This window comes from Martes martes (genome assembly GCF_963455335.1).
Source record: "Martes martes genome assembly, chromosome: 2".
NCBI classification, from domain to species: domain Eukaryota; kingdom Metazoa; phylum Chordata; class Mammalia; order Carnivora; family Mustelidae; genus Martes; species Martes martes.
In genome coordinates this window covers 54,429,315-54,456,699 of record NC_137889.1, presented here as the reverse complement: position 1 = coordinate 54,456,699, position 27,385 = coordinate 54,429,315, and the positions used below count along the sequence as shown (strand labels likewise).

Genomic DNA, 27,385 nt, shown 5'->3' with positions numbered 1-27,385 from the left:
CTTAACTCACTGAGCCACCCAGGCACCCCCAGGATTTTCACATTGTTGATGTTACTTTTCTTTAATCTGTTCTAACCAGTATTTTACCTCAACATATTCCTTATGTAACTGTTCCTATATAATCTTTACCCAGACCTATTCACAAAGTATAGTACAGATAGAGCAGCACAAGCTGCAGATGCTTTTGTTGGTAGTATAATATATACATTTTATCCAGGTTATGGGAGAATTAAGGGAATGGAGTTAGTGAAAATTCCAATTAATTAAGACTTTAATAATGTAGCTCCAAATAATCTCTCCAGGATTCTCTTCTCTCACTTTCTCAAGGCCCTCAAGTTAATCAAAAAGGGTTTAAGGTTACAAGCTACTTACCAAATTATGAGAGAAAACTTTTCTATTATTTCTAGAAGAGCTAAGAAATAATTTGACTCTTTCTTCAATACCTTCTACAAAGTCAAAATAGCTTTGTATTCTTCAAAGATTATGTTGTCAGGGTAGTACTGAGATTCTTTGTAAGTGTAGATGTATAGCGTTAATATGAGTTGATTTATTCCTTTTTGTTTCAAGTTGTTACATAAAAATATTTTTAATTGGATTCCAAATTTCCACCTAATAATATAAGACATCTTTCACTATATTTTCAATAGCTATTTATATTTTGCATACTGTATATAAATTCAAATTAAAGAAGTTTCAAATAATCTAATTGTATATACAGTTGACCCTTGAACAACACAGCTGTTGGGGAGCCTACTGTCCATGCAGTCAAATCTGCATTTAACTCTGGGCTCCCCAAAAACCTAACTACTAATAGCCTACTGTTGACCAGAATCTTTTCCAATGACATAAAGTTGATGTAACACGTTGTTTTTGTTATATGTACCACATACTGCATTCTTTTTTTTTTTTTAAGATTTATTTATTTATTTGAAAGACAGAGATAGAGACACAGAGCATGAGCAAGGGAAGGAGGCAGAAAAGAGAGGGAGAAGCAGATCCTCCACTGAGAAGGGAGCCCTATGTGTGCCTCCATCCCAGGACCCCAGGATTATGACCTAAACTGAAGGCAAATGACTGAGTCACCCAGGCACCCCATACATGGTATTATTACAATGAAGTAAGCTAGAGAAAACAACAACAACAACGTTATTAAGAAAATCATAAAGAAAAAAGCACCTGGGTGGCTCAGTCGGTTAAGTTTCGCCTTTGGCTTTGGTCATGGTCCCAGGGTCCTGGGATTGAGTCTCACATCAGGCTCCCCGCTTAGCAGAGAGTCTGCTTCTCCCTCTCACCCTCTCAGAGCTTTCCCTCTCTCAAATAAATAAAATCTTTTTTAAAAAAAGAAAGAAAAAGAATCATAAAGATGAGAAAATACATTTACAGTACTGTGTTGTAAAAACAATCCATGTACAAGTGGACCTGTGCAGTTCTGGGCCATTCAACCCGTGTTGTAGAAGGGTCAACTGTATATGTATGCTATACAAGACAGACAGGGAGGCAAGAAAAAGACAAAGAGAAAAGAAGACTTCTTCTGTGTTGCACAAGAAAACTTAAAATATTTCTTTCCTAAATTGAGTTTTTCAAAAGAGAAAATATAAAATAAGTTTTTATGGGAAACCAGCTGTTTTAATAGAAGGTAAAATATTGACATATGAACCACAAGGTGGAGCTATAATTCCATGCTGGTACTGATAGTTTAGAAGTTAATAGATTTTTCTTTTACAAGAAAATCTTTTAATCTTGATTTCTGTAATTTTTTTATAATGGAAAAATCTAAGTGGGTTCATTAATCCTAGAAATATTTGCTGAAATTCTACTAAATTTAAGCTTGTATGCTAACTTTTAAAATTCATAAATTTTAAAGTTTAATGACTAAACACATTAGAATACTAAAAATGCTTTATTTCTACAGTGAATTGAATGTTAATATTAACTTTTAATGTTAGTCTCATGTGACAATATCAAATTACACACAGAATATAAACAGATAATAAGTAAAATACAATCAGATGATCTAAATAATAATAAAAAAGGAAAAAAAAAAAAAACCTCCTTTTTTCCTTCCAAATAATGGAATCAGTTTTCTTAAAGATTTCTCAGGGCCTTATTACTTTTTTTACATATAACATTTTTAAAAAGATCATTTTTCTAGTAATATAGCTAGTAATTTAAAGTGAATTTCATTTTTCTCTTGATTTAACTTCATCTAAGACCTTTTCTCTCTCTAGAAAAATACATAACTTCCCATCACTTAAAAGAAAACAAAAAACCATACTGTGTATCTTGTAATATTGGATGGCCACCATCTGTGTCTGTACTGCTGGTCTTAAAATGTGTTACGGAATAGAGCACTAAAATACTCAACACACTTTTCGTGGTGAACTTTCTGACCTGTTGCCAAATACAAAAAGAGAATCAGACCCTCACTTTTTCAATGTTAACTAAAAATGTATTACTGCTTTTTGATTAAGCATAAAATTGTATTTTTATTTAATTGTCAATGAGCATTTTTAACTTTTCATTACAACAAATTAGTCAGTACAGATGGCAAGATGGTATGCATGAGAGCCTCCTGGGTACAATACGCAAATCCCAGTTGGAATGTTTCCAACAGGATGTAAACCATGGTCCACAAGCCTGTACTTTAAAAAACATATTACTTAGCACACTGCCAACAAATGTCAACACAAAAACACAGTGCTGTAATGACTTCACTCTCTAAAAGAAATGTACTGGCACCTAAGTTTTTCTTAAAAAAGTAAAACAGAGTAAAGAAGTGTAATCATAGCATAAAAATAAGTATTTATTCAATATTGAAAAAACTCATATACCAAATGGAATTCAAATTCTTCATGAAAACATTGTAGCATATTAAAATTTATAGAGAATTCTTAAAATATACAATATGTACAGTAGCCAAAGTCCTAGAGAAGTTGATGCAGAAAATTCTATAATTAGTGATTTGGACATTTCAGTAACTCTGCGGTTTCTTCAAACCTGCAATACAACAAATAAATCATATTAAGTAAAAAAAAATTCATAATGAGGCATAGGTTTAAGGGGCTGAAATTAGGCTTTTGAACCTAAAATAAATTTCAGTATTTTTCTTATTTAAAGGTATAAACAATAATTAAGTATATACTATGGCCAGAGGGGAGAAATAGCAACAAAGTGAATTATGAGTCTTTAATTCTTAGGCCTAAGTTATTTTAATACTTATCAAATTTCAAAATGATATAGTTCATTAAAGTAGTAGACTTCATAATAATCTTATAGAAGTTCATTTCATATTTCCTTTTAATTGCTCTTTAATAACCATTGGTAGTTTCACATTTGTACAAGAAACAAGTATCATTTTTAGTAGTGCTTTACCAATAACTGTCTGACAGACTGGCAATACTCTAATAATACTTAAAATGTCTCCAAACCAACCACCGACATATATTAAATATTTTGCTACATTAGTTACCAAAAGTACATAATACCCTTGATTAACTTTCAACCAAAATATCTTTGCACTGCTTAATCCCACAATTAATTCCATTAAGAATGTTTTACATCACTTGTTGGAAACCAAAACAGTGACTCATCTCACAAACACATAACTGTAGGTGGATTTATTACCCACTGGAGTCCTGGAGGGAATCCCACACCTGATTGAGAGACCTTTAAGGTTTGAAACACACATGCACTTTCCATATATACTGTAATCCTATACAATTCCCTATAGAGAAATGAATTTCTCTTGCCCCTTTCTGTTACTTACATTTTTTTCATCCTTTCCATTTTCTGGATTGTTGTTTCCTTTAATTTAAAAAGCAACAAATTTAGGCGATTTCTCAAAGTAAACCATCATCAAAGATGGACCACGAACATATAAAACACATTCTAAAACATTGCATTAAGTACTATTTACTTATCATAAAGAATTTTTACGAGAGATTAAGATTTACAGTTTCACTATTTTTTCTTGCCAATGGCATCTATAACTAAATCTAATGCTTGCTTGTTCTGACCTTAAAAAGGAAATCATCTAAGCAGTTGCCAGTTTTCTTACCTCTGAATTCTCTTTCAAACCACAGTAACTACCAGCTGAGGTTCTGGGAGTTGAATCTGATGACACTGTACTATAGCCAGAGGATAGAGGAATACCTGTTTGCCTCTCCTCTTTGTTTTTTCCATCTGTGGAGAAATTCATTTTTAGGTTACCTTCTCTTTTCACAGTGGAGTCATATCTAAAAATTTCATGTATATACTGAAGAGAAACAGACATTTTAATATGAAATGACTACTGGTATAGACCCAGATAAATTTCTATTATTCTTTTAAGATAATGACCTAGACACAGAGAACTAGATGTTCAAAACAGGCCAATAAAAATGACCAAAAGGTACTATTACCTTTATCACAGCAATCAATTGAATAAATAGGCAAGTTCACAATTTTTAAGTATAAGCTACTGACTCAGGTATATAGTTTTCTTAAAGTGGTGGTAACTATTACTAACACTGACTATACTTTTTAAAAATCAAGAAACATTCTATCCTAAATATGCATGGAAAAAAAAGGGAGGGGGGGTTTACAGAGTTTTTTTCCTAAAGAACTGAACAACTTTCCAGTTCCAGTACGCCAATACCATTCATTCAGTAAATGATGGTAAAGTTTTCCTACAACTCAATTATAAAACATCATAGACAAGACATGCTGCTATTAAATCTAGCCCTATGTTTTAGTCAAGATACATATGGCTGCAAGATCAAGGCCAAAAAAAAAAAAAAAAAAGAAGACACCCATTTAAGCTAGTATACATAGGACAGTTTTATTGTAAGCCTACACAGACAACCTCAATTAGGAAAAAAGTATTACCACCTGAGGACTGAAACAATTAGACTTTTACTTTCATCTCAAAGGGAGAAAGGCTCTTTTGTCTACTTCTATTACTTATTTACTCCATTCCTCTGCTTGCTTATCAACATGAATTTGAACAAAATGGCCACTCCATTCCAGGCTCAACATCATTTGACTGACTTAGTATCCTAATTCCAAATTCCCAAGGGAGAGAAAATGATCTGGCTCAACACCTTTTGGATTGGTATTCCCTGGGTTAGGTGTCTACTTTTGATCCAGTTGGGTCAAGATCACATGGTAGATTAGCTACCCCCAGGTCTTTTAGCAGGGGCTGCTGGCAATAGGTAATTTCAAGTAATAACTTGACACTAGGTAGGAACTGTATCTACCATTCCCTAATCTTGGGTTATTTTCTATGAATAGAGAGAAGTGTCCTTTGAAAGGACACCTCTGAATTAAGCTGTTCAAAAACAGGGGGTTTTGAGTCCAAGGACAGGAAATAAAGAGTGGGAAGACAGAGTAGAAGGTGAAGGAATGGCTCTGTCTGCTCTGTTTTCTGGGGCCTAGCCTTGGAGGTATCTATCTAGCCTTGAAGGGTGTACCTCATGATGGGAGAAACCTGGTATTAGGCAGGCTAGGGGGCTATTCAGAGAGCCATGTACAGCATCCCAGGGATTACAGGGGCATATACTGAACACCAGCCATATGTGATAGCCAGATCAGCTAAGTGTGTATTACTTTCTGTGATGATTTTTCCTATTGCGTTCCTGAGCCTCTAGTAGAGTCTTCCTTGTGCAAATGTAATGGTTTCTTAGCTGTGCTATGGGAGATTTGAGAAAAGACTGGTAACTAAGCTCAGACTAGAAAGCAAAGGGGAGAGTAGTGGCCCTGAAGGGGAGTTTCAGAGTCGCCACTAATAGACCTCCATGAAGAAAGCAGATCTCTAAGATCTAGATTTTCTAGCCAACTCTCTCCACATGACCATTAAGCTTTCACTGCCAGCTTTGGGGAATTATGACCTGACTGCATCAAGAGAACTAGTTAGGTCCTTTGCCATTTAACTATACAGCTATCTCCTACATTGTCAGTTTTTGAATTATGCACTTTGCTTTTAACAAAAGACCCACATTAGTATCTATTTGCTAACCAAAAGAAATCAAGGAGGATGTTGACTTTTATGAATAAAGGTGAAAAATGAAAATAGTGTTCAGCATTTGTTTTGCAGTGAATCATTCATTACAGAGGCCTCACACCCTGAGCAGCGAGAGTGGCCCCGCCAAGCGGCTTCCCTGGGAGCTACACTCCAGCTCAGCACCAGGCCTCTACAGCTCTGAATTGCTCCTGTGAGCAACTGTGCTTTATCACAATGTAACTGTGTTTCTGTTAGCAAGATGTGTCCTTAGGTATCAGAAAAGTCTAAGAGAAGTCATTTTTGGGGTCTGGGAATGTTTAAAGAAGTTTTTATATAAATTAGTGGTAACTGCTTCTTTGCTTTATGCCCTTTAGGCTTATGAAAGGTTTCACAGTAATGCTCTTCTGATAGCAGGGAAACCTGTAATTTATAAACTAGCACTTCCCAATTTATGTCCAACTGATTTCTGGATATTTTGTCTTAAGTATATCATACATAATTTAATATTTTCAAAAGTGAATTCATTATTTTTTCCCAAACCTTCTCTTTAATTCTCTATTTTATTATTTTATTATTATTATTATTATTATTATTTTATTATTATAGTATTTTATTATTATATAGTATTTTATTATTATTATTTTATTATTATTTTATTATAGTATTTTATTATTATATAGTATTTTATTATTAATTTATTAATTATTAATATAATTAATAAATTATATTATATCATTTAGTATTAATCATTAATTCAATAAATTATATTATAAATTATTAATTTATTAATATTTATTATTTTGTTAATAATAATTCTCTATTTTATTAAAGTAACAACTAGTTACTTTAATAGTTACTTGTATAACCAGTCATACAAGTCAAACACAAGTGATCAGTCTTGACTTTTTTCCCCCCTCCTTCACCACTTCTACTTCTATCAGCAATCAAGGCTTATCAATTATAACAGCTAAATAAATTACTTCCTCTTTATTCTATCATAGCCTTGATATTCTGAAATAAAGATCACTGAAAGACCCTTCAAATTACTCTCCTTCCCAGTGTTACTTTCCTGTAATGAATCGCTATTCTGTTTTAAGATGACTTCCCTGAGGGGCGCCTGGGTGGCTCAGTGGGTTAAGCCTGCCTTCGGCTCAGGTCATGATCTCAGGGTTCTGGAATCGAGTCCCGCATCAGGCTCTCTGCTCATCAGGGAGCCTGCTTCCCCTCTCTCTCTGCCTGTCTCTCTGCCTACTTGTGATCTCTCTCTCTCTGTCAATAAATAAATAAAATCTTTAAAAAAAAAAAAAAAAAGATGACTTCCCTGAAATAAATCTGATCATTATTAGCTTTGTTAAAAATCTACACATAAACATGATTTTGTCTTTCTACTCTTCTGCTTCAGTTTCCTTCATATACCCACATGTACCCTTCCTTTTAGTCATACTGGAACCACACTCTTATGATATCATAACTTTATTTTCTTGGGAGGAAAAGGGCACAAAATATTTAACTTTATTTTCTTGGGAGGAAAAAGGCACACAAAAAAACCCAAAGCAAAAACAGAAAGAGCCTCAATGTCATGGCCTATCTAGTAATTAACAACTAGATCACTGCTTCCCCTCCTTGAACATAAAAAATTTCATAGCAAATGAACACCATCTGGGGTGACTTCATTACCGTGATGAAACAAAGTAAGACTGCTGTCATGTATGAATATAGACAAGGACAGAATATAAGTAAACACACAGATGACCAGCTATAGTGCTCTCCCAACTAACATGAGTGCTTCTTCTTTTCCACTGAAAATTTCAGCTCTTTTTTTCATTCTTATTATCAGTCATCAAACTGTTCCTGCTTCCTGACAGCACCCAAACTAGAAGAACCCTCACTTCTTTAAACTGTCTCCAAAATCACCCCACATAAGCCCAATCCATAATAAAAACCTCTTCTCACTGATTTTTACCAAGACAGAGAGATGCCTACAGCCATGGAAACACCATTTCTGATAAAAGGGAAACAAGTCAGGAACTTCACAAAACCATTCCCAACTTAATACTAAAATCAGGTTGGTGAATTATTGCTCTCAACTTCCGAGATCAAACTCTGTTTCCATGTAGCATATATATGTAAGGTGCAAAGTATAAGAATTTATATATAAATTTGACTAATTGATCACATTTGGATTATAAACTTTGAGACCAGACATTTACCTTGTTCATAATCTATAATCCATTTCAGATGTGGCCTGTCTGCCCATCAGTCTAAGTCATAGCATAGCGGCTTAAACTTGTATATATTTTAACTAAACGGGCTAAAGCTATGTTCTGTAATAACGTTAATAAAATTATAACTATGAAAATGCAGAAAAGGCAAGGGTTTTGCTTTTTTTTTTTAAGATTTTATTTATTTGTCAGAGAGCACAAGCAGGAGCAGCAGCAGGTAGAGGGAGAAGCAGGTTCCTTCCTCGCTGAGCAAGGAACCCCATGCAGGATTTGATCACGACCTGAGCCGAAGGCAGTTGCTTAACCAACTAAGTCACCATCCCAGGAAAAGGCAAGGTTTTGCAAATAGCAGGCATTCAGGATTCTTTCACTATATAAAAAAATTGAGCTCTATTACATACAGTTATTGGAGATAGAAATACAGGCCTATTTTCTGCCTGCTAGACAGAATACAAGGTAAGATTTTGATTTCAAGGACCTCACAGTTAAGCTTTGGAATTTGTTCAATAAATGAATGACAAATGCAAAGAGGAAACATTTTACCAAACCTGAAATGTGTAGTCTAATAAATTTAGTGCCCAAACCACTATGTCACATAAGATATGTAAGCTGGTTTTTTTTTTTTTTAGCAACGCTTGGCTTCAGTAGTCTGTAAGTTCAATACTGTTTTTGTTCTAGGGGTGCCGCAGTTTCTAAAAAATAAGGCTTGGGAATATAAAAATTATCAAACTCCTATATAAATCATCCCCCTGAAAACTTCTTGCCATACCACCAATACCATTGCCATAACATTAGAACTTACCAGGACTCAGAATATCCATGTCATTACTAGATTCGTAGTCTTCATTCATTGCACTGAAGTCTATATATTCATTATTCTAGAAAAATACAGATTAGTATTTAGAATAAAATGAAAAGAAAAATGTACTCGTTTTATATTCTTACTGTTAAGCATAAATATAAAGATGACATGATGAATGTTTAAACATTTTCAACTGAACCAGAAATTGAAATCCTAAGTAAATAAAAAAACAAATTTCTTAGATTTGATAAGACCATGGCAAATTTGGTTAACCGTTTCTATGAAATTTATAATTTGATCAGAGTAAGTGAATAAAAACAGGAAGTCATGATTTTAATTCTTTCTGTCCATTTTTTCTTTTCCCTGTAAAAATAGGCCATTTAGGCTATCAAAGAATATAATCTCAAGCTTCTCATAAAAATCAAACATTAGGGCGCATGGGTGGCTCACTGGGTTAAGGCTCTGCCTTCGGCTCAGGTCATGATCTCAGTGTCTTGGGATCGAGTCCTGCATCAGGCTTTCTGCTCAGCGGAGAGCCTGCATCCCCCCCTCTCTCTGCCTGCCTCTCTACCTACTTGTAATTTCTCTCTCTGTGTGTCAAATAAATAAATAAAATCGTTAAAAAGAAAATCAAACATTATCCTACCTTATTTTAAATGCTTAGAGCTGTTCAAGTATTAACAGCTCTGAAAGCTGAAGCTAGAGAGTTTTGCTAGGTTATCTTAGTTGATAAAGAGAAAAACAATAACCACAACAGCAACAAAATGGGCTGTATCTAAACAGAACCTCATTTCAACTAAGTATCCACTACATTAATGTTATCATAATTAGCTTTTCTAAAAGAATACACACTTTACAATGAATGAAAACTTAATTGTATCTGAGATCCTAGAAATGTTAAGGAAAGAAAATACCTTTTTAGACAGAAGCATTTCTGTTTCAAGAAGAGTGATACGACTTAGAAGATTAGTCCACGTTTTTTCATTTACCATCACTTTTCCTTTCATTTTTTCTTCCAAAGAGTCTAATCTACTCTCTACCAAAGTCAGTTTCTGAAGCTTTTCTTGGCATTCAAAAAGCATAGTCTGTAGTGCAGTAATCTGAGGATTGATTTGAACATCCTAAAACGATTAGAGGTTAAAAATTACACTACACCAACTAAAATTCCCTTAAAATTCGATGTATCCCATTTTTCAGTGCACTGTGTTATTTCCATAGTTACAAGAGGCAGTACAGTGTGAGAATTGAGTGCGATCTGGAGAGACAGAATGTGCGGACGCTGAAACTACCTCAATTGGGGTCTCAATTTCCTTATATATGTTAAAACAAACAAACAAACAAAAAACAACCCAGTACCTACTTTATGCACTTCTTGTGAGGATTAAATTAATTTGCATGAAGCTCTTAGAACGACACCTGGTGGTATAAGGAAACTGTCACGAACTTTTTTGTAATAGCCCCTAGCACAAAGCTAAGAGGGAGTGACAAAGAAATGACAGTGCATTGAGACTGTTCAGTTTGCTACAAAAAGGAATTAAGCTTCATGACCCTGTGTTAATTTTTATAAGGGACAACTGTATACTGTGATGTAGAGAAGTTATGAGAAAGAAAAGAAAGATAGAAATGTTTAAGCAGGAGCAGTACAGATTAGACACTATAATAGGGTTTGCGACAATAAAGTAATGGAAAGGTATTCTGAGAGAGGGACGGCGAAGGCCCAAAAAGGAAAATGAAATGGCATGAGTATACCAGTTTCTCCATTCATTAATGATGGGCATATATAAACAGAGAACCCTCACTGTACAAAGTAGTATATTGCAGTCTCTCACCAGACTGTAAATTCTCTGAAGCATCTTTTTCTTACCCATAACACCTGGTCCAGTACCCTAAACATAAGCAGCAAATAATATCTGTTGATCCTATACGGTACACTTATTTATTCTTAAATAATGGTAAAAGGTGTTGTATTATGATTCGTGACTCAAAAGGTTAGAGGCATTCCAAAGTTTAGATGCTGAAGTAATCATGTACATCAAAGTAAGAAATCCTTGCATCTGTTAAAGAAGACCAAAATTCTTACTTGTTGTTCAGACTTGATTTCAGGGAACTTTACTTCAGGAATCTTTATTTCAGTAGTCTTTAAGTTACACACATCAAATGTTTCACTAACATCTGTTACAGTACTTATCGTATCTTCAGGAATGTTAACACCATCTTCGTTATACAGGTGACGGATCACCACAGCTTTTTTCTGCATAAAGGAAAATACGTCAGAGCTGCTTCAATGGTTTCCTCATAAAATTATTTTAAACATAGACATAATAACTTTACAGAAGAAATATCTTTCTTCCCTTTAAGATTTACCAAAGTTTAAATAACATATTAAGGTACATATCAAACACTACTGATTAAACTGTTATTACTATTACTAATATTTTGTGTGATGAAATTGTGGTCCTGATTTTTAAAGCATTCTTACGGACCAGAAAAACTGAAATACCTATTCAATGATGTCTGGGATTTGACTCATATTGCTTCAGATTTGGGGGAAAAGATGCTAGAAAAGTGGTTACAATAAAGATGAAACAAGATTAAGAAGGGGCTGGGACCCTTGGGTAGTTCAGTTAGTTAAGAGTCTGCATTTAGGGGCGCCTGGGTGGCTCAGTGGGTTAAAACCTCGGCCTTTGGCTCAGGTCATGATCTAGGATCCTGGGATCGAGCCCTGAATAGGGCTCTCTGCTTAGCAGGGAGCCTGCTTCCTCCTCTCTCTCTCTGCCTGCCTCTCTGCCTACTTGTGATCTCTGTCTGTCAAATAAATAAATAAAATCTTTAAAAAACAACAAAAAAAATAGAGTCTGCCTTCAGCTTGGGTCATGATCTCAGGGTCCTGGGATCCTGAGATCCAAGTCTCACATCAGGCTCCTTGCTCAGCAGGGAGCCTATTTCTCCCTCTGCCTGCCACTCCCCCTGCTCGTGCTCTCTAACAAGTAAATAAATAAAATCTTAAAAAAAAAAAAAAGATTAAGGAGGAGTTGAAAAACTTCTAATAGTGGGAATGGGTAATTTTTAAAAGATTATTTATTCATTTATTTGACACAGAGAGAAAAAGACAGCAAGCAGGGGGAGCAGCAAACAGAGGGAGAAAGAGAAGCAGGCTCTCTGCTAAGCAGGAAGCCCAACGTGGGGCTCAATCCCAGGACGTGGGATCGTTATGATCCAAGGCAGATGCTTAACCAACTGACCCACCCAGGCTCCCTGGGAATGAGTACTTTTTTTTTTTTTTTTTTTTAAAGATTTATTTATTTATTTATTTGTCAGAGAGAGAGAGAGAGAGAGAGAGGAGTGAGAGTGAGCACAAGCAGACAGAGTGGCAGGCAGAGGGAGAAGCAGGCTCCCTGCCAAGCAAGGAGCCCGATGTGGGACTCGATCCCAGGACGCTGGGATCATGACCTGAGCTGAAGGCAGCTGCTTAACCAACCGAGCCACCCAGGCGTCCGGGAATGAGTACTTTTATGAATGTTTGGAAAATTCCATAATAGGCTGCCACATAATTTACATATAAATAATCAAGAATTGGCTCCGTGAAGGGGACCATTGCAATTTTCTTCTAATAAACAAGCCAGAAAATATTAGACCTTCATCTAATAATTCAAACTTAATAATGACAAAGAGAAAGTCCTAAGAGTAAGGCATGAGGTCAAACTATGCACTCACACAAGCTTTTTCTGCCTACTTCCTCTACTACAGACAGACTGCATATGCACTATAAAGATGTCATATAATGTAAGATAGAATTCACAAATCATACTCTACAGAGAAGATACTGGGAAAAGAAACCATTTGCTTGAGTACTGACTCAATCACTACCCGTAAAGTAGTGACTCTAATTTTTCTAAGTTGGAAAGATTATTTATTTCCAACTTTTCTAAGTTGGAATACTTTTAAAATTTACTTAAATTTCTGTTAATTAAAGATCTGGTGGCACTGATTACATTTTGATTAACAGGGAAACCTAGGTGGCTCAGTTGGTTAAGGGGCTGCCTTTGGCTCAGGTCCCGATCCCAGGGTCCTGGGATCGAGACCTGCATTGGGTTCCCTGCTCGTCAGGGAGCCTGCTTTTCCCTCTGCCTCTGCCTGCCACTCTGCCTGCTTGTGCGCCCTCTCTCTATCTCTCTGACAAATAAATAAATAATCTTTTTAAGTAAACAAATAAATAAATAAATAAATTTTTATTAATGACAAAGAATACTTTGTTCTAAGAAAACCAAAACAAACTTAATGCCTTGAAGTTTTGCACCTTATTGGGACAATTTAAATCATTACTCAGCCCCAAAACTGAAGCAGAAGATTGAAAAATATATTTAGTTTTATCAGCTCATATTTAGTAAGTACTTATAGTGCCTGTCCTAAGCACAGGAAGGTTACCAAAAAAGCTGTATACCAAAATTCCTGTTCATATAAATTCTAGTTGGAGAGGGACACTATATATAAACCATTTAGAAATTAGAAAATAAAATCATACAAAATTAACAAGAGTTAGATAAGTTAGAGATTCAAGTTTACAAGAAGTATGGGCACTTATTCAGAAACAATGTGTCTTTTAATTCCTTTTCTTATTGCTCTTATTACATGTTGCAAAACGGTTATATTAAAAAAAGTAATTAAGAATATTTCTCCCCCAGTAAAATGTCATTCTTTAATAGATTCTACTTTTAATAGATTCTATTAATATAACTCATGCAGTTTTGACTGGGGAGAAATAATTCTCTAGATTTTATCTCAGCCAGAAACTATTCATATCTTTTACCTAATTATACCTTGATTACTTGATAGTCTATCCTTCAATCTCAGAAATGGTTTGTCCAAAGTGAAAGACAGCTGAAAATATACTAATTGTTATAAAGTAATATTTTGGCCTCAATGTCTCTTGGAGATAGAAAAGCTATCTCTAAAGGCATTGGACTCATTCATCCACTAGTGCTCGAAGGAGACAAGGGTAGGCTATTTATTAACAACAAAAAAAAAATGTTCAAAAACCTAACCCAAAACCAGATTATATGTGTAGGGACTATCAATCACTGGATAATATACACTCCCAGTATAAAAATATGAACATATGCAAATGAATCATCATAACCTATCACTATAAGTAATGGTATGCTCTTCAAACATTCCCATGTTTTCAAAAAACTAGATACATAATTAAGAGTACGTGTCAAGACCACATAACATAACCTTCCCAAATCACTGCTAGTCTATCTGGGCAATGAGACAGAAGTCAGCATTAGAAACATAAAGAGAAACATTCGTCAATTTTACATGTCTAACCTTATAATGTGAGGACTGTCCTCTAGATAATATGGTATACATTGTTAAAAATCTTTTACTATATCTGATTTTTTTTTAAGATTTTATTTATCTGTTTGACAGAGAGAGAGATCACAAGTAGGCAGAGAGGCAGGCAGAGAGAGAGAGGGAGAACCAGGCCCCCACTTAGCAGAGAGCCCAATGAGGGGCTCGATCCCAGGACCCTGAGATCATGACCTGAGCTGAAGGCAGAGGCTTAACCCACTGAGCCACCCAGGCGCTCCTGACTAAAATGTTTTACTAGCTACTAGTCAGAAAAGTGAAACTTGTACACTGATTAATTAGGTAGATAATTCTTAGCACTGACACATTTTCTTTCTATTTTCCTACCTTTCCTGAAGTCATAAACCTGCCAGTGATGTCAATGCCAATAGGTTCTGTAGATGTCTTCTCAGTGCTTGAAGAAGGTTCTGACTTAACAGAACTGACTTTCTTTCTGTGTTGTGAGGGAATCTTAAAAAAAATAAAATATTAAGACTTATTTTATGTGAAAGCTGACATATATTTAAATTATATTATTTAAATTTTCATATATGAAATACAACTGCCAAATGATAAGAAACTAATGAGACATACATGTCTTTTGAAAACTAAGATGTGAAGAAAATGTGTTGTCAGAACTGTTAGCTTAGGACTAGTAGCTCAAATGCACAAATGTGTAAAAACAAGTGACCAGTATTTAAAGCAAACATTCAGGTGTATGGTTATCCAGTAATTGTACTTCTGTGTTAGTTTGCTATCTAGGGTACTGACTTCATACGTTAAAATACTGGGCTACTTGGAGTAAGTTAAAATCAATTAACAAAATTACCTTCTCAAGACTACTCAATTCCTTGTGCTTTTTCATCACACAATTAAAAATATCACAAATAATTTGAATTTTCCATTCTGCAAATCCACATTGGAGAAACTGCTTTTTTGTCAAGATTGGTTTATAATTAAATTGATCACGAAGAAGCTGTAAACAGGGAATAGACCAAAATCCAGAAATCATAAATGGCCACCCAGTCAGGAATGTAATAACGTCTTTGAGAGGATAAGGAGGACCAAGCCATTAGATTAAGGGTATTAAAGAGATTCATAGGGGTGATACGTGTCATAGGTAGGAGATAGGTATTTACATAGAAAACAGCTAGTTAGGAAGTAGCAGAGAATAGATGACTGTTTAAGGAGATGAAAAAATATAGTCAATGATCAAAAAGTTCAAACAGCCTCATTGGTACTAGAAAAACTCCTTAACTTATTAGATAATAAAGAATAATACCATACCAGATGTCACAAAAATCATAATTTAATTCCTCCACGACAGGGTCAGTAGGCCTCTGTGTTTCAATGTCTCATTTGTAAAGTAAAAGAAATAGACTAGATCAGCATTTTTCAAAGCCTATATTGTAGAACCCTAGGATTTCTTAGAAGTGTCTCTTAGGTTTCCATGGAAGCTTGCTGGGGTTAGAGGCAAAGATAGGGAAGACTAAACAGAGACTCTACACATAAAAGGTACCATTTCATCAAATGCAATTCGTTACTTAAAAAAAATTAGATTTGATAAATGGGTTTTCTTATTTTAACAGAAGTGAGAAAACCAGTGCTTGAGTAAAAATTAATGATAATCTGGAGATATTTTTTAATCATGAGATTAAGTTCAGTGTACATACAGTATAAATGTAGATACTGGACTAGATATAAGACATGGTCCCAGACATCAAGGAACATAAATCTCAAAGTTGTAGTTTCCTCTTACTAATTATAGTAATCGTAATTCTATAAACTACAAATTTTACTCAATAAAGTCACATTTCTAAATTCTGCCAATATGCCAAATTTTACTAAAATTTTGATATGAAAAGAGCAAATGGTAGCCAATGACAAATTTTTACCAACTGCCACTTATTAGATTATAAAACATAATGGGAACTTAAATTATCTTGATTATAATAGGGACTGCGTCTAAATGAGAAATGCATATGAAAATACTGTCAAATAGATGTGGTTCACATATATTTAAGGGGTTATAAAACATTACTTTTAAAAAATCATTCAATGAATTCTTAAAGAATTATTTCATAAACTCAAAAATACCTTATAGACGGTATCTATAAAGCGCAAGTCATTCTTCGCTATGAGCTCTATATTGGATTCCATCAGAAGTTCTGCTACATAAGGTGAATATGAGGTAAGGGAATAGCTGATGATGGGCAAAGATGCTGCTGTATCGCCCTTTACCAAACTGTTCAGGAGAAAAGGGAAAGATATTTAATGAGCATAATACCACAAACTCAGATAAGAAAGGAAATATAAAATATGGTGTCAAGGGGCGCCTGGGTGGCTCAGTGGGTTAAAGCCTCTGCCTTCGGCTCTGGTCATGATCCCAGGGTCCTGGGATCGAGCCCCACACTGGGCTCTCTGCTCGGCAGGGAGCCTGCTTCTCCCTTTCTCTCTGCCCACCTCTCGGCCTACTCGTGATCTCTGTCTGTGAAATAAATAAATAAAATCTTTAAAAAAAAATATGGTGTCAATAATTTGTAAATTAACACTACAGCCAAATAATTAGGAGATACACAAAACCCTTTAGATTCCATCTCCTACTCTAACTCACTACAGCCAAGTTCTATGAAATAAGTTCATTTACTTAAACAGTTAGCTCTTTAGTAATAGTACAGTCTATTTACCACAGTATTTGAGTTTCCAAAGCTTAGCCTTACTTGATCAGTCCATTTTCTCTAATTAAACAAATATACCACTTGAATATACTTGCAAACACTTGTTACATGACCTCATTTGCTCTTTATAATAAACCTGCAAGGGTAAAATATTATGAATTCTACGTTACAGAGGGGAAACAGGGCTGGAAAAGGCATCTACTATAACTGGGCTGATTAGTTTGCAATCCTCCACTTGTATCAAGCTCAGTAGAAATCTGTGCCTTGGTAGAGTATGCTAATTTCTCCAGTCTAGAAAGGTATCCCATTCTTCTTGGCCTGTTATTCCCTCTTATGAACTATTTGGCAAATCTCAAGCCTCCCAGAGATCCACTCTCAATTTTCTGATCCACACTGATCTCTCGCAGAATGAATCCCAGGGCATTCAATGTCTGATGCCTTATGCTCTGTCTTGTACTCTTTTCCACTTGTCTACATATGGACCTTATTTTCTCAATGTGAAGTACCTTCACTGATTCTCCCACAACAAAGCAAGGAGGTATTTCTTCAATTAGCCAGTTATATGTGTTCGACTGAAGTAAAAATGCACTTACAGAAAACATTTATTTTCCACAAAATTCAAGACATACATAAATTTCCCCATCCTCACCTGAAACTTTTTTAAAAGACAGAGAACAAGTATACAATGATAAAATAACATTTTATTTTTTAGGACAAATATAATTGCTTTTTTCACATTTATGCATATGATAATACTCTACCCAATGAGAAAACTATTCTAGCAACCTTGTGTATCAGCTCAAAACAGGAAATGAAAATAATACTTTTGAACAGCAAAATCTGTCCATTTTTTGCACATGATGACTAGAAGACAGCCGGGGTCTACATTTAATACCACTTGTTTTAATTCAAAAATCTCGATTATCTAGTTTCTAGGGAATTTGATTAGAAATAGTAATAAACAGTTATTATAAACTAGCAGACTGACAAACAGGAGATGCTGAGGAAAAGGTTAAAAATGAGTAAGAAATATAAGAATCAAAATATGTGTGGTGGAGTGTGTATATGGGTGAGGGGGGCACCCTGAATAAGCAGCTGCAAATAGTGTGACCTATTTCAAAAGACCCTGCAGAGTACTATGTTGTGAAACAGTCTAAAAATTATTATTCTTAATGATACTCCTGAGTCAGCTAGAAAATCAAATATTAAATTCCAAACTCAAGATAGGGGAATAACTGGTATATTTTCCAAGTACTCCTATCCAGAACGTATCTTAAAATGATGCTTCAAGTAGGAAGAAGAAGATGTGGCTATTCAAACTGGTTAAGTCCCAGCAAGACAACAACATAGCATGTCCCTGTGTTAAGGAAGCAGGATCTGATTGGTACATGCTGTGGAGCAACTTCTGATTCTCACACAGAAGGCCTGGAATCGGTCTTTAGAGCTCAACTTTCTCCCATGGTCCTCATTATCCTTATATTTTGCCATCTCTTGGGGTTAGCTCTCCCTATGGTCCATCCACATGTATATGTAAAGCACACCCCTAGAACATCCATGCTTACATGTAAAGCACATTACTCTAAGATTCTCTTTTTTTACTGTTTTAACCATTTTTACTCTACTACTTGAACATATACCTAATCTGGACTTGTCCCTTGACACTTATTCATTGAATGTCTGGTTAGCTCTAAAGGCACAATTCTAGATGTGGGGATACTGCAGTGAACAAAACAAAGTCCCAGTCTTCCGCTTATATTCTAGTGCGGAATACTTTATTTAACGAGAGAGACACAGCAAGAGAGGGAACACAAGCAGGTGGATTGGGAGAGGGAGAAGAAGGCTTCCCGCTGAGCAGGGAGCTGGACCCTGGGATCATGACCTGAGCCAAAGGCAGATGCTTAACAAGTGAGCCACCCAGGTGCCCCACAGTGGGGAATACTTTTAATCAATAATCCCAGGTAAGAAGAGAAAAGAAATATGAAGAGGTAGATGATGAGAGTACCATATTTAGATCAGCATGAATATAGAAGAAACGCATGTTGCTATATACTACAAAAGCAAGTAAGTCATATTTGGAAAGTGAAAACTACAGTGAAAGGTTCAATTTGGGTCTATTAAATGAGTTAGCTTAATAACAATCTTAGCATGTGGTGTAAGTTGTCATAAGAAACCCATCAACTAGAATCTTCCAAATCAAAAATACCATCTAACTGAATGTGAGAGGATAGCAAATTATATAATTAATGAGATCCATTATACTTTAATGAGTTTAAAAGTTGTATAGAAACCATATCTTGTACAGCTGTATTTCGTGGTTCTACTTCTAAAAGGTGTTTTAAACCTCTTGAGTTAGAATTTTTCACTGACTCATACTTGGCAAAAAACTCCTGTAATTCCCTGCCTTCTAAAACATTTTAATCACTTCAAGGAAAATTTTTTAAACAACTCAGTAAAACCAGTCTCTACTTAGATACACCCTCAATGTCCAATCTTAATTCAAATCATTATCAAAAAGAACACAAATGGGGCACCTGGGTGGCTCAGTTGGTTGAGCGACTGCCTTCGGCTCAGGTCATGATCCCGGACTTCCAGGATCGAGTCCCACATCGGGCCCCAGCTCCTTGGGGAGTCTGCTTCTCCCTCTGACCTTCTCCTCTCTCATGCTCTCTCTCATTCATTCTCTCTCAAATAAATAAATAAAATATTAAAAAAAAAAAAAAAAGAACACAAGTAAGTTTGATACATAGCTCACCCAACACAATCCACCTCTTGAGGATAATTTAGTGAACGAAGAACTTGTTCTAGGTTCCGTAAGCTTCTTTTTAAGTCACCTGTTGCCATTATTTAACATTACATTCGGCTCCAGCTTTTGAAATAATCTAATATTTCACCTAAAAATAAAAATCCATAGAACACTGGTTAAGTCTATTTCTGAATCTTTTATATTTTGTTCACATCTCTTACACACACTTACCATACTTATCTTATCTTAGCTATTTCTCCACTAACTTATCTTCCCTAATGGTCCAGTGCTATCGTCTATCTACAGTATATTCCCAAATATAAGATAATGCGTTTTCCCCAAATACTTTTTCCTTACGAAAAAATAAGTTTGCCTTATGTTCACATTCTTACAATGTGTCTCATGATACTCTCCCTAATAGTTTATTTTTAACAAAGTACCATTTGGGGAGAGAAATCAACCTGAAATAATCTCCATCAATGACTATCTTAGATGCTTATAATGGTTACATAATAAAATCAGTTAAAAATGGAGACAAAGGAATTTATTACATATTTAGTCATTATTCCCAGGGCTTTGATCTCATATAGTCGCCAATAAGATGTTTTGTTTAAAAAATAAAAATAGATTAGTCAAAAAAAAAATTTAGGATTCGGGCTTGTAAAATATGGCAGATTAAACGCATGTTATCTTTATTTCTTTTGTTTAAACATCACTAAAATGAAAGTAAATGATTAAAAACCATATACACTTACCAGGGCAAAATGAATTAGAGGGGATTCCACATGACAGAAAGTATCAACAAAGTTTTGGAAGATGGAAAGCAGATGATTGAGTGAAAACCAACCTAGCAAAGCAGAGACAGGCTAATTTTATCTGCCCATTTAAGAGGAAACAAACAGCCGCAAGATAAGTCCAGAAATGAAGGGCCTCTAATGCTTATGAAAGGCTAAGGGGTAAGGCCAAGGGGGTTGAAGTAAGGATGATTATTTGAAAGTCCATGTAGGAGCTGCTAAACACTAGATTTTTATTTTCTCTCCCCCAACACCACCTCCCACATATTTTGTTCAGCTAGGCAACTATCTCTCTGCTTCCCCAGGTTTACCAATGAGCTTTTAGATAATATCAGAGCACTATCAAATTTTTAAAAAATAAGTTGTATGTCATTAAAATTTAAAACTTCTTTTCTAAAAAAGGCATTGTCAAGAGAATGAAAAGATAGTTCACAGACTGGGAGAGAATATTTACAAAAATACATATTGAATAAAAGACTTGTTCCCAAAATATACAAATAACTCTTACAAGAGCAAGGAAAAAAAACCCCAGCCAATTAAAAAATAGGCAAAATATCTGAACATTCATCTCACCAAAGAAGACATACAGATAACAATAATCATATAAGATGCTCAGTCTTACATATCATTAGGTGATCATTAGAGAGAGAGAGAGAGATACCACTACAGACCTATTATAATGGCTAGAATTCAAAAAACTGATGATACCAAATGCATATGGGATATGGAACAACAGAAACTCTCACTTATTGCTGGAAGAAATGTAAATGGTATAGTCATTTTGGAGGGCAGTTTAGCAGATACAAAGCTAAATAGTCTTACCAATACAATCAGCAATCACATAAACAAGGTATTAACCAAATCGAACTTAAAAAGTATGTACCTATAACATTCTGCACACGAATGTTTATAGCAGCTCTATTCATACTCACCAAAAAGTGAAAGCAACCAAAATGTCCTCCAGTTGGTGAATGGATGAAAAGAATCGTGGTACATCCATACAACAGGATGTTAAGTCAGCAGTGAGGAAATGAGCAGCGACAAAAAGACATGGATGGACCTTACTTCATCTTCCTAAGTGAAAGAAACAAGTCTGAAAAGGCTACATACTGTACGATCTTGATTATATGACATTCTGGAAAAGGCAAAACTGTAGTTAAAGTGAAAACAATAGAGATCAGTGGTTAAACAAGGACTCAGGGGAAGGAGAAGAGAGCGCTGAATAAGTAAATGTAGGGAAATTTTTTAGGGTAGTGGAAGTATTCTGTATGATACTGCAGTGGTAGATACACAACAGTATGCATTTATCAAAACCTATAAAACAGGATAGCACAAAGAGAACCCTAATGTATGCAACCTTTAAAAAACCATTTAGAAGCTGGGAAACAACCTCATAGAAGGGGATGCATGGCAAAGATGTTAACTAAGTAACTTTGGAAATGAGTGCAAGGCTAAAGACAAAAACACTTGCATATAAACACTGTATGCTGGTTTATAAACTATATGTAAGTTTAGAAAGTTGTTTCCCATGTACTTATGCATTAATTCTGATACATCTGTGCATGAGTTACTACAATTCCAGTAACACACGCAGAACAGAAATCATGTTTCTTATTGCTAGAGTAGGAATTTATAGATCAGTAAACAGAGGAGACTAGAATGAGCCATGCCTGCCTAATGGATTAGAGTTAGAAAATTCCAGTATGAACTCATGTTCAGCTTAATATAGACACAAACAGTTATATACTGAAGTATTTCTCCATAAGTGTATACAGACAGCTACTATATATACGTACTGCCTTTCTCTGCCAGCTGAAAGTGATTAAAAGCAACAACACCCAGCAGTAAAGAGCACACACCTCACATTCAAATCTTAGTGTGTATAATGTTCTCCAATAAAAGGAACCAGGACTCCCTGTAGAAATGGTTAATTCTAAGGCTGGGACAGAACATATACAAGATGAGCCTAAAGTATTACATAGTTCCAGAAAGTGAGAAAGTATACACAAAATAAACCAATCCCAATGTGATGGGGGTATGTCAACAGGACACAGGAGACAAATGAAACAGTTCCCAATGGTCAAAAGTAAAACTATCTGAAGGACAAAATTAATTGAACACTGTTGGACTATAATCCAAAGTATAAGCAAAACAAAAAATGAATTACTATAATGTCAATGCATTAACAAGTAAAGGAGAAAGTGTTACCTATCAACACATTTCATAAAATTCAACATTCACTAATAATATAATTCTTAGGACATTAGAAAAGAAGGAACTGTGTGCATTTGATAAAGGATATCTACCAAAAAACAAACAAACAAACAAAAACCTACTGCAAACATCATGCTTCATGGTGAAATAAAGGAAATTTTCTTCCTGAGACTGGGAATGAATTTTGTTCCCTCTCATCATTTCTCTTTTAACCTTGTACTAGAGGTCACAGATAGTACAAAAATGCAAGAAGAAGAAATAAAAGGAATAAATGCTAAAAAGGAAGAAATAATATTGTCCTTGTTCGCAGGTGACATAACTGTATATTATAAAAGAGTCCAAAAGAAATAAGTGAATTTAGCAAGATTGCTGGGTAGAAGGCCAATACATAAAAACTAGTTGTACTTCTCTGTATCCCTCAAGTAATTGTATAATTTTTAAAACTGATTTTCTATGTATAAATCAAGTAGCCTCAAAAGTATCACAAACATGTGAATAAATCTAGAAAAGATGCATAAGACCTCAAAACAAAAAACCCTAACTTTATTGAGATGAATTAAAGAAGCAATACATAGAAAAAGTATACAACTTCTTTAAGGATTGGAAGACTCAAAAAATTGATCCACAGATTCAATGAATTTCCCCCTCCAAAAAAACTCTCAAGGTTTTTGTTTTTTTTTTTTAATGGAAATTGATAAGCTGATTCAAAAATGTATCCAGAAATGCAAAAGATAAAGGATAACTATCAATCTTGATAAAAATCAAAATTGGAGGACTTAACCACTGGATAAGTCTCATTATAAAGAGTCTCATTATAAAGACTCATTATAAAGTTACATTTGGAATTAGTGAAAATGTACAAATAAAACAATGGAACAGAAGAGTCCAGAAAAAGACAATGCTTATATTGACACTAGATTTATAACAAAGTTGATGCTGAGTAGCCCTGGAGAAAAGATGGTCTTTTTCAATAAATGGTACTGTGTCAACTTAATACCCAGATAGAATAAATAAATCTTGACCCCTTGATGTAAATGGTACCTCACATCTTTTACCAAATTAATTCCAGGTTTGTTGAAGATCTAAACATAAAATGTAAGACAACCAGGCTTGCTGGAGATCATAGAGGAGAATATCTTTGATCTTTAGGTTGAGAAAGATTTCTTATAACTGTTAAGATGAACCACATTAAAATTAGCAACTCTGTTCATCAAAAGACAACTTCAAGAGAGCGGAAAGATAAACCACTGAGAGAAAATGTTGCTATAGAGCTATAAAACCAACAACAACAAAAAATTCATATCTAGAATATGTAAAGAATTCCCTTCAAAGCAATAAGAAAAGGAAAACAATAGAAAATGGGAAAGAGACCTGAACAAGAACCTCACAAGAGTAAATATGTGAAAAGACATGCAATCTTATTTATCATTAGGAAATTCCAAACTAAATCCAAAATGTGAAACTATAGAACATATGAAACTCATACAATGCTCTGGAAGGGTAAATTAGTATAATTACTTTAGAAAACCTCATGGTGATATCTACTAAAGCTGACATATAAAGGGCCTATGAAACAGGAATACAACTCCAGAGAACATATGTATGAAACAGTATGGTATGTATATATGCACCAAGAGACAGAAACAATATTTGAGATTTTAAATAAAATAGCTTTTTAAGTTTCAAAGAAAACACCATGGGATTATATTGTTAAATGACTCATTGCATGGTGTAGGGCTTTCATTAGATTCTCGAAGATTATTCTCAAAAGAGGTTCATATAATAAATAAATATTGATAGGTAAATAAATGGTTAAGAATCTGCTAGAAAGAGCTAAAAGGCTTCTAAACTGTAAGTTTAGTCAATCAGTAAAGCAGTGCCCAATAACACACTTAAAAAGATCTATGTGTAACTGTCCATGGACACTCCATAGAAGGAAAATATATAACAATACCTTGAATAATGAATCCTCTGGGAATGAAGCTCCTTTAAAATGAAGTCATTGACATTAAAAACAAAACAGAACAATTCATAAATCAGGTAGAGTTAGTATAATCTTTTCCCCCAGTCAACATTCTAGCAGTTGCACAGGATACAAAATATCCCCTTACACACTTTCTCTGTATTTATGTATAACTAGAGGTAATAAGGTCAGCAATTTGCAAATTCTAAATTTAGTAGGCTCTCTATTTTAAGCCCCTAGCCACCAAATTCTGCTTCCCCCCCTCTTTGGGAACACAGTATCTTCCTGTTCCAAGACTCCTCTCCTTTAGCAACATAGTAAAGAACAGGTTATTGAGTATAATTTATATGCTCATGCACTGATTCTAGTCAGTATTTTTCAGTTAATCAATTACTACTAAATATTTGCATTTTTAGGTAGAGGGAATATCTGCCAAATGGGAGATAACAGGAAAAAGAAGTGATCCTGAAATCACATTATACAAAATATTAGCCAAAAAAATAAGCCTTATTAAATATCTTTTAAGATGACTAGGGGATAGATGGATATAAGGAAGCAGTTAAGAAAGGACTTCCCAAGACCAGCCTTTACTTTCCTGGGAAAGATGAAGTGGGAAATAATCTGGTTGTAACTGCAAAATATATATATTCTTAGGTACTGCCACTGGCCAATATAGTATTTATTGTATTAAGTTCCAGACCCACCTATCTTAATATGACTCTTTTAGGGGTACCTTTTCCTAAGACATTCTATAACTTTAATAGAAATTGTATCTCCCTCTGTAGACTTTAATTCTTCCAAATATATATTCCATGTTTTTAGTACATGTAATTTTGTTTTACTTAGGACTTTATGGTATCTTTCCCTTCTCTGAAGTCCTGGAACATAGATCAATGTCTCATATTATTTCTACCTCTGATAATGGACTTTCAGACAACAACGTATGTCCTTGGAACACATCCTCTTCAGTATCAGCAGAATAAATATTTTTGAAGAAGAGTAAGATACAAGGACAGGTTGGATCTGTAGATGAAGGAGGTAAATAATAGAACAGGATAGAAAAAATAAAGGGATTAAAAAGAAGTGAGTATTATACAAAAAAATGACAACCACTATTCTACATTTTCATGAGACTTTGCTAAATCTACTATGAAACTGAAAAACACTAAAACCAAGATATTAAGACAATCTACAAGTCATGCACATTTTAGCACAGTACTTTCAGAAATGAAAAATAACTTTTTAAAAAAGGATTAATGTTTTCACTTTATAACCCTTATTAAAAGAAATTAAGGGAAAAAGGCATTATCTGCTTGTAGCATAGTTTCAACCATTAAGATGGATTCAATATTGCTTCCCAGCATCCTCCAGAGAATTTTCTCTGCAAGTCAGACCTGCTCGACTAAACCTATTGGGGAGACATAGTGAAAAGGGTATACAATAGCAGTTTACAACTTTTAATCTAGCTCCATCTCATTGTGATTAGAAGTCTTAAATGATTCCTCTCAATGGAATGCCATTGAACTCAGAGTGATTTTTTCTTCAGAACAAAGCAAGTACACTGACTTTAATGATTATAGTCCATGGCTAAGAGTTTGTGACATATCTTACAACACTACATATTATCTAAAAACCGTGTATCAAAAATAGAGTAGATAGGCGTAAAGTTCAGTTTATGAAATTTTCTCAAAATGTATTAGGGAAAATACTGTTCTAAGAGTTAGGTAGAAAGGTCTGGAAAAGGGAAAACACAGAAAACTGGGCGAAAAACAATGAGGGTACGGGACAAGAATATAGCTCAATAGTACTGCTGTGTTCACATATAAGACTGCTCAAAATACAAAATATTTGTGGATAATTTTAGAAAAATAGTCTTGTGTACCCATGATTTCGGAATCAAAATGCCAAGACGGATTTTCTTCGCAGCGAGGGGGAAAAACTGTAAGTCGTCTAGAAGGCAGAGAAATAAGGAAACTCAAAGAAATGCAGGCAAGAAAAACTCACTACTTTCACCTCTTCCTTCTAGTCAGTGTTTCCGAGGAGTAGGATCCTTCCTCAGTTCATAGGTTCCAACTGAAGGAATCGGTCTGTAATTTCCCAACCCTAACCCTAAACTAAGAAAATTAGATGCCACGATTCTTCCTATTTCGCTGTTTATCATAACGCTATACCAGTTGGGTTTATAGGCAAGGCATATCTAGGGCTCCCCTCCCTCCATTTGATTTAAAAGGATGAAAAGGCAGACCTGGTCATTTGCCCCCTTCCGTGGTTTCGGTAAGGGCTGCAGAGAGAGGCTTCTTCCCCTGCTTAACCTGGGGAGCACCCTCGCCAGCTTCCCCAGCAGCCGCCAAGCAAAGAGGGCCCCCAAGTCCTCTGGCCCCTCACAGCCTGGAGAGGGGGAGGCAGCATATGCGACGAGAGATAGCCACCGGAGCCCAGCCTCCAGCAGCTACTCGCTGCAGCCGGACGCCTGCACCTCCGCGCACCCCTGTAGTCGACCGTTGGTATTTAAACAGTGGGTCGAAGCCCGCCACGCGCCGCGGGAAGACCTTCAAAGCAGCCGGCTGCTCGGTGTTTCACGATTCCTCGCTGCAGATTCCACACCACATTTGTCCAGACCGCCGAGGAGACTTGACTCTG

General features: G+C 35.1%; 1 protein-coding gene across 3 annotated transcripts; it reads right to left on the bottom strand.

The window, feature by feature from the left end:
• Window positions 1-1,883: 1,883 nt before the first annotated feature.
• CEP44 (centrosomal protein 44) lies at window positions 1,884-27,325 on the bottom strand. 3 transcript variants are annotated; one of them, XM_080797235.1, is made up of 12 exons: window positions 26,991-27,310; window positions 21,501-21,642; window positions 19,784-19,922; window positions 16,451-16,598; window positions 15,183-15,329; window positions 14,702-14,824; window positions 11,085-11,255; window positions 9,919-10,125; window positions 9,005-9,080; window positions 4,058-4,182; window positions 3,767-3,804; window positions 1,884-2,997 (listed from the first exon to the last, which is right to left on the bottom strand). In XM_080797235.1, the coding sequence occupies exons 3-12, from the start codon at window positions 19,870-19,872 to the stop codon at window positions 2,955-2,957; spliced, it is 1,167 nt and encodes a 388-aa protein (XP_080653361.1). In that variant the 5' UTR covers window positions 19,873-19,922; window positions 21,501-21,642; window positions 26,991-27,310; the 3' UTR covers window positions 1,884-2,954. The 3 variants fall into 3 exon arrangements, with proteins under 3 accessions (XP_080653361.1, XP_080653362.1, XP_080653363.1); XM_080797236.1 differs by lacking the exon at window positions 21,501-21,642 and having other exon boundaries at window positions 26,991-27,325; XM_080797237.1 differs by lacking the exons at window positions 21,501-21,642; window positions 26,991-27,310 and adding an exon at window positions 24,737-25,550.
• Between the last annotated feature and the right edge of the window lie 60 nt (window positions 27,326-27,385).

Coding starts and splice junctions, on each gene's coding strand:
- CEP44 (XM_080797236.1), bottom strand. CDS start 19,872: ATGGCAACAGGTGACTTAAAAAGAAGCTTACGGAACCTAGAACAAGTT. Junction 4,183..9,004: donor CATGGATATTCTGAGTCCTG/GTAAGTTCTAAT, acceptor ATTTCTCCACAG/ATGGAAAAAACAAAGAGGAG. Junction 2,998..3,766: donor ATGGAAAGGATGAAAAAAAT/GTAAGTAACAGA, acceptor GTTGTATTGCAG/GTTTGAAGAAACCGCAGAGT.